The sequence below is a fragment of the Borostomias antarcticus genome (genome assembly GCF_949987555.1).
Source record: "Borostomias antarcticus genome assembly, chromosome: 1".
Classification (NCBI taxonomy): Eukaryota; Metazoa; Chordata; class Actinopteri; order Stomiiformes; family Stomiidae; genus Borostomias; species Borostomias antarcticus.
The window spans coordinates 36605341-36615355 of record NC_140234.1 but is presented as its reverse complement, the minus strand read 5'-3'; the positions used below and the strand labels follow the sequence as shown (position 1 = coordinate 36615355).

Sequence of the window (10015 nt, the reverse complement as noted above, 5' to 3'; positions counted from 1 at the left end):
GGACCAAGCAGCACGCCAACATTAGTTTCTGGAGAGGTGCGAACAAACTGCAGGACGCGTAGTGTAAACTCGAGACTTTTGTAAAAGAACATGCACGCGGCGTTTGAAGCCTGGGAATCGGTCTGTCTCGAGCCCGAGGGTGTTGGACTTGACACCTCAGCAGATTCTCATGTATGGGCACCCAGTGCCTTCTGCCACCTTGTCACACCTCTACAAATGTTCTCACGGTGAGTCTTTCCGCCCCTGGCCTGTTCCTCTCTTGTTCTCCACCCAATTTTTTCACCTTCGCGTGGACACACGACGCAATTCACCAAAAGCGACGACTCCCACACCATTTGGACTTTGGGCACGTGGTGGCTATGTTAGGCTAAGGTGCCAAAGTGCCAAGACCCTTGCGTATATGTTCCCAAATAAAACTATATGGACCTTTGCTTTGAATAGCCACATTCTTTGAATTGTACAGTAAGGTTAACCAAACAAACGTTTACGTTTCCAAATAGCCTAAATTACCCCAAACATTCTGGCGCTTTGGCTATCTAAATGGAGATGCGGCGCATGCTAAATACCTGTTAAACGCGTGCTGTGTCAGGTCCCTTGTGTCGAATATCTGCGCGTGCAAATACAAGCGCAATACAATATGCACATATTCGATCGTGCCATCTGGTTATCGATTTGTTTTAATCTTTCTTTCCCCTCCGTGGAATTCCGCTCATGACAAGCCACGCGCACGCGTGTAGGCTATCCCAGAATAATTTTATAGGCGGACCATAATTTGGCATTATACCATGTGTCACGCTCACTCACAAAAGAACAAAATCAATAATGAGTTCACGTGAAGGGGCTTTGATTTTACATTTACGCACTAAATATAGTGTCAGGGCGCGTGCATTGGTAGACTACCAATTTTATCACATTATCTCGAACTTTGTCCTGCATTTTCTGACTTTACCATGTTTCTTTGTACCTTACACTGATATGAACCCAATAGGATGCCTTTCACATTCGATCCAAAAATATTCTACACACAACATACAGTCGTATTAAAAATACATTTTGTTGTGTTGGCTAAATCAATCTCTCACAAAACGATGCGCTTCATGGCAACTTTTGTCTAGGCGGCTCATAGGCTATTTATTTATCCCGTCTTTTGTCCCTAGTTGTAACTCAAACCGCAAAAGAGCCCCGTCTGGATAATTATCCGACAACATAATGACAATGGAAGCTCATCTGTAGGCTACTGTAGCTCCTGTCTTGTGTGTGTGACGCGCCCCAGTCGGAGCGTGCCTGGGGTAAAGTCAGGGCCAGCGGAGGCACGCGCTGCTCTCATTACAATAACAATAGACGCGCGCCAAAGATGAGCAACAGTTTGTAAAGCTTTAGCCCTATTGTCCCCGCGGGCCCCAGCCATTACAAGCTCACGCAGTCTACATGACACACGCCTTATTAAAGCGTGTGATTGTGTGCAATTATTAACCTGCAAAGAAGTAGCATGTTTTGTTTGTGTGATCATGTTGTTGTTTTGATAGCTTGCAGGAAATGGTGTCTCATTGTGGACCATAATTGACTGGCTTTTCCAAACCAGCTTTAATCCCTTAAACCCCTTTCTGTAATTTATCTTATTTACAGTGCGTTGCTTTTTTTCGCTGTGTATCACATATGAATTCAGAGCACACAATAGACAACTGCCTTAGCGTCATCACATATGGCAGACACACTGACTGGCACTCAACCGAGCTCTTAACGCACCAGTAGTTTAGCTATACACTGTCTATAGCCCGACGCCCACTCAAAACAATTGGATAAACTAGTAGCCTACATACTTTGAGGTTCCCATAGGAACATAACCCGTTTGTCTCCCTCAGGCAGATAAAGGTAGGTAGGTAATTACACGATGATTTTAATCTAGCAGGTGTTTGCTATAACGTCAGTTTTTTAGCGTGACATTTGTTTGAGTATTTTAAGTGTTTGAAGGTCTATTCATGTCTTTTCTCGGGCTGCATGTCATTATGGTGACGCCCTTCCCTCTTTTCAGTTCTATAGTGTGAAAACATGCAGTGGCCATTAGCCTAATTCAAGCTCTTTTTCACTGGGTTCTGACCTATAGGTAAATTGCGTGCGTTATTACGCAGTGAAGACGTTGTACATAGAAGGAGGTGGGTTTTGCACGGCCAGGTGCCGTTAATTATCATACAGCTGTAGTCATGTAGTCCTCCCCTATACCCCACCCCACCCCTCATCCTCCTCCTTCTACAAAAGCAATTATCTGACATCTCCAGCGCTGAGCGACCCCCACTAGACTACCCTACCCCTTCCTTCTCCCCTCCCCAAGACCCTCGGCCCCCAAACCAAGACAACAAAAGACCCTTTCGAATCTTTCGATAGCACAATAAAAGATCTCCCTCCGAAGTATGCCGGTTTAACGACTCACACGCGTCAGAACAATTACTATTCTTGGGTTGAATTAAAGGGGTGTGCGCGCTGCCCCCCTCCCCTCTCCTTAACCCCCCCCCCCCCCCCTGTGCTCGGCCGTTGTCCTCCCTCCCCGGAGAAAAAGGATGAAAAAGTCCCAGAAGAATAGGGTGGCACGCGACACAGTGGAGAAAACAAAAAGAAGAGAAAGAGACAACGACTCCTAAACAGAAATAAAGTGACTGGTGTTTATTCCCCCTCAGTCGGGTTCTCTGCCTGCCTTTCTTTAAGTCAACTTTCACGGGTCCACTCAGTGCAGGCTACCCACGTTTCATTGACCCAGTTCCAATCTTTGGCCCTCAGTTTGTCAAAATATTATCTCACAAATATATGTATCCTTTTTATAGTTTTCTTGTCCTACACGGGGGCCCTTTTCTTCTTGCCGTATTGCGCCTCTTGGTTTGGTCTTATTTTGCACCATTTGGACCCTCACTTTATTATCCGTGGGACTGAGAAAGTGTGGCTTTATGTCTATACGCTTATATGGTGCCCATTTTGGTTTATTGCTCGAACCAAATTACCGTGGTGGTGAGATGGAATCAAAGCGTCCCTCGTCGACGCGCGGTGACCAAATTGCTGCCAGAGCTATACAGCCTATGACACTCCCCCTCCCGCTGGCCCGCCCCCCCCCCCTGGCGCCTGGAGTATAAAAACCAGGACGGGTTCGTTCACTACACGAAACTGAACGTACAAGTCCACAGTAGCCTACAACTCACTCCCCAGCGGAGCTAAAGGAATTTATTTTACGTTCAGTATTCTCTGAATACATTCATGCTAGCCAAGAAGCGCCCTCTATTTTGAAACCATTTGCCCTCTGACGGGGTTCCTCTTGTTTTTGGACACAGGATTATTATTTTTAAATCGATATTGGATTTATAGAACTGTCTGCTATACTTTGATAGCAGGCGAGGACGCGCACAACACAATGGCTCATTTGTTATTAGCTTGTTTTTTAGCGTTGATATCAACGCAACTGGTGAGTACTCTTCTGCATTCAACCATGTAGATCATGATCGGGGTTGTGAGACTGACATACCTATCAAATTGTGCTTTTACGCACCGTGCACTGACACCGCGCCCGTTCTCTCCCGTGTGTAGGTCGAATCGTCCGGTGTGTTTGAGTTGAAAGTACACTCTTTCAAGAGCACCCGCAGTGTCTGTAAACTTCCCGGGGACTGCCAGATATTTTTCCGCGTGTGCCTGAAACACTCACAGGACGTGATCTCCCCAGAGCCCCCGTGCACCTACGGCACAGGGCTCACCAACATCTTCAGCGCTGACCAGGGTTCCATCGCCGGGAGCGCGCCCATTAGAGTGCCTTTCCATTTCAAGTGGCCGGTAAGTTCTGCTCAAATGCTCAATATTGCCAGATGTATAGTTGCATGAATGACCGCAGGCTAAATATTGTTCATGTTTTTCCTGTTGGATGTATATGGAAATGTTGCTCTCGCGTTCACTTAGATGACACTATCTCTCATGTAGTTGTACAGCAGGCTAAGTATTTTTCTGTTTTATTTTAGGGAACATTTTCTCTGATAATTGAAGCCTGGAACGCCGAGTCCTCTGACGGCCAGTCTACAGGTAGGTCGACCTCGGAGCCCGTGTGTCCTCTAGGGGGCGTAAAAGCTGCATTGACCTGGCTCTAAAACGGAGCCAGAAGCTACAGAAACCTACGTTAAAAAAACTCTGAGTAAAACTTTATTATAAATATATACATGCAAGTATTTTAAAGAACTCCACATGCCTATAGTGTTTCATTAATTACGCATTATATGGAATACATTAAAAACGTTTATTTTCTTTATTAGCGAAATAAGAGTCATCATGAAATGTCTTAATTTGATTGCTCTTATTTTTTTTCCATAAAAGCACGGGATATTGATGTAATATTGTTTTATTTTCACACAGAAAACCAGAACAACTTGATCAGCCGTTTGGCCACACGTAGAAGACTGGCCATTGGTGAAGACTGGTCTCAGGACGTGCATTTCGGAGACCAGAGTGAATTGCGCTATTCTTATCATGTTGTCTGCGATGAGAACTACCACGGGGAAAGCTGCTCGGACCTTTGCCGACCCCGAGACGACCAATTCGGACATTATACCTGTGATGCCTCGGGTAGCAGAACTTGCCTCTCCGGCTGGAAAGGAGACTATTGCACAGAACGTAAGTGCCAGCCCTAGTCTAGGCTATAACAGTTCAGTGACTTTTATTTCGTTTCCCCATTGTACATTTTTATTAGATTATTCTATTGCTTGAAATAGATTACTATAATTTAACCTATTTTTGTCCGCTTTATTTGGCCCTATATTCTAACACTCACTTGGTTGCCTTCGACTGTTTTGGTGGGAATAGCGCGCGTAATTTCCTCACTTGAAATTGTTAACTCAAGCAGTTCAACGACATCCTTGGTCGGGTATAAAAATAAGCTTCTGTTGCTTCAATGTGGAGTTTGTCTGCGTCTTTTGTTCGCCTCAACAATGGGCGCTGGGTGTATGGTTTAACAGCGACACGCGCTGGAACTTAATGTGCGCTCCCTTGCGTGAAAAAAAGACGGCATGTGTTTCTTTTGTGCGCGCACCAGCTGCTTCGCTTAGTACTTAACAAATACTTGATGTGTCTGAGGCCCGGCGAAAGGGGGTTGTTTTGTGATGCACACTGGTTCTAATGTTCCCCCTTTCTCCCTCTCTCTCTCTATCTGCGCAGCCATCTGCCCATCAGGCTGCGAGGAGAACGGTTCTTGCGAGGCCCCGGGCAAGTGCAAGTGCCGTCAGGGGTGGCAGGGCGCCCTGTGCGACGAGTGTGTGCGCCACCCCGGCTGCGTGCACGGCACCTGCGCCCAGCCGTGGCAGTGCAACTGCAAGGAGGGCTGGGGGGGGCTGTTCTGCAACCAGGACCTCAACTACTGCACCAACCACAAGCCCTGCAGGAACGACGCCACCTGCACCAACACCGGCCAGGGCAGCTACACCTGCACCTGTCGGCCGGGCTTTAGCGGCACCAACTGCGAGATCGAGACAAACGAGTGCGACAGCAACCCCTGCAAGAACGGAGGCAGCTGCAACGTAAGTCCCGCCCACCCGTCCGTCCGGCGCCACTCCCGGTGGTCAGCTCCCCGCCGGTCAGCTCCCGAGGGTACTGGCGCCCCAGAGTACTAATCTACGTGTTACCGTCTCTTCCCCCCGCGCAGGATCTTGAGAACGACTACACCTGCACCTGCCCCCAGGGCTTCTACGGGAAGAACTGCGAGATCAGCGCCATGACCTGCGCCGACGGGCCCTGCTTCAACGGGGGCACCTGTATGGAGAAGGCGTCGGGGGGCTACTCCTGCCGATGCCCCCCCACCTACACAGGCTCCAACTGCGAGAAGAAGATCGGCCCCTGCAGCAACGACCCCTGTGCCAACGGTAAGGCTCTCGCTGCAGTGTGTGTGTGTGTGTGGGCACTGGCGGTTACTGTGGAGCCACTGTGGAGTCCTTATCTGCTGTCTGTCTGAGAACAGATAGTCTCTCACTCGCGCAGATCTTCTGGATGTTTTGTTCGACCCGGAGAAAGCGCCCATGCTTGCCAGTAACCTGGCGTTGTTTTGAAATGCACCTGTTGCGCCCTCGCTGTCAACCAGGACAGGAATGCAGCGCTGCAGACTCGGGACGCCAGGCCAGGCCGGGGCAGATAGGAGGGGGCAGATAGAGGCCCAGAGCTGTGGATACGAAGAGTTCACCTCTGTTAGCACTCGTGTGTGTGCGTGTGTGTGTATTCCCATGGGTCCTCATTAGGCGCTCAACTCCATGACTGACAGCTTATCTAAAATCTGTGTGTGTGTGTGTAGCTGCTCCAAGCTCTAAAACTCAAAAATGGTGTCGCAATCTGAAATTCACTCTCTCAAAATAGAATCTCCACAGCACAGCAGCCGAGTAGAGTCTCCGTTTTCAAAAGTTATTCCCACGCATAATTATGAGTTCACGGTGTTTATAAGGAATGCGTCTCCAGTACTGTTTTTGCTGTCTGCGGTGATTTTAACCCCTCCCTCCCTCCCTCCCTGCAGGCGGTCAGTGCGTGGACCTGGGTCACAGTATGAAGTGTCGCTGTCGTCCCGGCTTCTCGGGCCCACGTTGCCAGACCAACACCGACGACTGCGCCAGCAACCCCTGCCGCAACGCCGGCACATGTGTGGACGGCGTCAACGACTTCACCTGCACGTGCACGCTGGGCTTCGCCGGCAAGGACTGCTCTGTGCGTGCCAACGCCTGCTCTCTGCACCCCTGCCAGAACGGGGGCACCTGCTACACACACTTCTCCGGCCCGGTCTGCCAGTGCCCCGCCGGCTTCATGGGCACCAGGTGCGAGTTCAGCAAGCCCACCTTCCAGCCGGTCCAGCCCAAGGACGGCTTCTCCGCCGCCCTGGCCGCGAGCTTCGTCCTGGGCGTGGTCACGCTCGCCATGCTGGCGTGCGCCGCCGTGGCGGTGCTGCGCCAGGTGAGGCGGGACAGGAAGGGGCTTGCGGCGTCCGTCAGGAACGACCTGGAGACCGTCAACAACCGTGTGGTGACCATCAACGCCACCCCGGCCAGCCTGAGAGAGAAGGAGTCGTTCCTGATCCCCGGCGGCCAGTACAAGGTGTCCAATAAGGACGCGGCGCTGAGCTCCGCCCCGGCGCAGAAGGGGCGGGACAAGGCGGCATACAAGCAGAAGATGGCCGACTGTAACCTGGCCAGAGAGGAGGACCGACTCACCAAGAGCAAGTTTGACCTGTAAGTATCCTGTACAGACTCACTCACTCACTCACTCACTCACTCACTCACTCACTCGGAGGTTTCAATTCAATGTACTGTCAGAACATGTAAGAACCTGACATTGCACTCCATTGCCATACCCTAGATCAGATTTCCCCAGCGCACACACACACACACCAACACACACGGACACACTGCTCATTTGTAGGGTGTCGAAACCGAATTATGTGGAAAGCAAACTGATCCGTTCTTGTCTTTCCTCCAGCAATACGTGTGAGCTGCCAGTGGGGGTTCCCCAGCTCAGCTTCCCCAAGGAGGGTCTCTACCAGCCCGTCTACATCATCCCTGAGCACATGGAGCAGTGTGTGTTTGCTACTGAGGTAAGCTCAAACATCAAACAACCCCGGCCTGCTAGGATCACCGATGGGTTTAGGTTCAGTTCTGTCCATGCAGTCAAGTACATTCAGCGTTTCAGTTGTAGTGGCAGTTCAGTGTAGCCTTGCTTCAAAAATCCTGTGTTCATTTTGGATTTCCAAGGGCCGTTATTAACAGTCAGACCAAAATGCCTCTGGGTGCATTTGGATAGATCAGAGCAACGAAACATGGTCTCGTATAGTTGTATCAAGTGGGTACAGTAGTTGTATCAAACCTGTCCCATGTAAACAGTTGTAATTGGCCCGACCAACATGGTGTCGGCTGGGACTCAGTCTGAACTGTTCGCTGACCACACTGATCTATGGAGGGAAATAGATGCCAGGCTGAGTTTAGTGGTCGTTCAGTGGGGGAATTATTTTCCACATTTGAAATTAAATCAAATTTTCCTTCCTGAATATTTTTTTTTAATGGAATTGACCCCATCCTTGGCAAAGAGTCATCTAAGGATTTGATAACTAACTCTCTCTCTCTCTCTTTCTTATCTTAGGTATAACATCAGCATTTCCATCTCTGGAGTACCTTGACCAACCAAGGCCGCAGCCTGAACATGTTTACAATTTTTTAAGGACTATTCAAAGAATTGAAGAGGATATATTATATCAACATATATTATTTAATATTTATTCATGCTGCTCATTGAAAATGATTTTTTTTCCCTCAACATTGATGATGTTTTGGAAAACAATATGCGAAGCGCTGGCGGCCTAGAGGGTCCACAGAATGTCCCGGCATAATTTGCACATTTTTTAATATATTTTTTATAAACCTTTATAATTTGTTCTGTACTTTTGGAAAAAAGAAAAAGGAAAAATGAACAAAAGAAAAGAGAACATTTTCCTAGTTAAGAGGGCTGAGAACCCGCCTCCCCTCCCCCCTCTATCTACCCCAATCCCAGAGAGACAGGAAGAGGAAGAAGGAAGTTGTCTCTACAGATGCCTTAACCCCACCTCTGACTCCCCTCTCTCCAATCACCCGAGAGGCGTGCTCGCTTACAATCCCTGAATAAACTTAGACTACAATCTCCTGGAGGATCATGGGAAACAACAGCCAGAGGAAGCTTGTGTTTTGTCATCACAATCCACCCGGGTTCTCCCCCTTCCGTTTCAACAATCGGAAAACAATTTGAAACTATAATTGAAACGAAGATGGTTTTATTTGTTTCTTTGCTGAAAACTAAGATGGACGATTGTCAGTGGATACGGATAAATCACTTAGTGGAGCTGCTGTCTTTGGGGGGCGTGGCCTGGTATGATGTCACACAGGCCCAGACACAGAACTAGTCTCCTTCTCTGTTCCTATTGGATGAATCGATCACCATCATGGCCTATCGGAGCAATACAGTCTGCCTAGAAAACTCAATGTTATCAAGTGCCTGATCTTTAAATGAGTTCTACAAACCAAGAACCATACATGTGCCCTTTTCCATTTTCTGGATGATTCTCAATCTTGTCTATAATGTCAAATCCCTGACAATCCAAAAGTTCTATTGACTATACTACTGATACGCATCATTCCTCTAGAATATTCCAGAACACACATGTATGGGTCGGGTTCTAGTTCAGATATGCCATTACATATGGAAAAAATGGTACTGAATCACACACACTGAGAACAAATGTTCATTTTTATGTGTTTGATACTGTACACTTTTTCACAGTTGTTTTACGACTGTGTTTTTCTGCAGACACTTATTTGAACCGGTAGAAGTCCTTGTCTCTGAATATCGACCATCGAAACGTGACAACCACCCAACGCTGTCCCACATTCCCTGGGCTTGAACCAAGCCTGTTTGTTATTCAACCACTTCTCTGTTAAGTTGATATAATCAAAAATAACAGCGTTGGGTCCAAAATCTTATTTGTCTTATTTCATAGTGAAAGAGGACGTTTTCCATTTCGTTCTGCCGCTCTACGATTCCTTTCTTTCATTTGAAACCAAATACTTCAGTTAGTACATTAGTATTTCCTAATATATTTGCCCTCTAATTTAACAATGCAATGTGTACATAACCATGAGATATTCTTTCTATTTAATTTTTTTTGTAAATAAGTTGTATTTATAAAGAGAATTGTATATATGTCTATGTTATGTGCCTACTGTCAAAAAGTCAGAAATATATATTTTTTCATAAATAAATCTGAAAATCATGTATTGTGTGTATTCTGGTTTAAAGCGGCTGGGTGGTTTTGGGGGGTTGGGTGGATCTTTTATTGGGGCCTCTCTACTCCTGATAGTTATGGTAAGTAGATGGATATTAGGCTTGAGTGGATGGGGCCCATCTTCACCACCATGGAGGCAGCCCTGGGCCCCCTACCCCAGGGCCCCCTACCCCAGGGCCCCCTACCCAAGGGCCCCCTACCCCTGGGCCCCCTACCCCA

At 47.8% G+C, this 10015-nt stretch overlaps 1 protein-coding gene across 1 annotated transcript; it reads left to right on the top strand.

Annotated features, from left to right (window-relative positions):
* Positions 1-3262: 3262 nt before the first annotated feature.
* Positions 3263-9645, top strand: dlc (deltaC). The gene is made up of 9 exons (XM_084448078.1): positions 3263-3445; positions 3568-3807; positions 3990-4050; positions 4378-4635; positions 5176-5534; positions 5660-5876; positions 6515-7220; positions 7468-7582; positions 8125-9645. The coding sequence occupies exons 1-9, from the start codon at positions 3395-3397 to the stop codon at positions 8128-8130; spliced, it is 2013 nt and encodes a 670-aa protein (XP_084304204.1). The 5' UTR covers positions 3263-3394; the 3' UTR covers positions 8131-9645.
* The last annotated feature ends 370 nt before the right edge of the window (positions 9646-10015 follow it).

Coding starts and splice junctions, on each gene's coding strand:
- dlc (XM_084448078.1), top strand. CDS start 3,395: ATGGCTCATTTGTTATTAGCTTGTTTTTTAGCGTTGATATCAACGCAA. Junction 3,808..3,989: donor CTTTCCATTTCAAGTGGCCG/GTAAGTTCTGCT, acceptor GTTTTATTTTAG/GGAACATTTTCTCTGATAAT. Junction 5,877..6,514: donor CAACGACCCCTGTGCCAACG/GTAAGGCTCTCG, acceptor CCCTCCCTGCAG/GCGGTCAGTGCGTGGACCTG.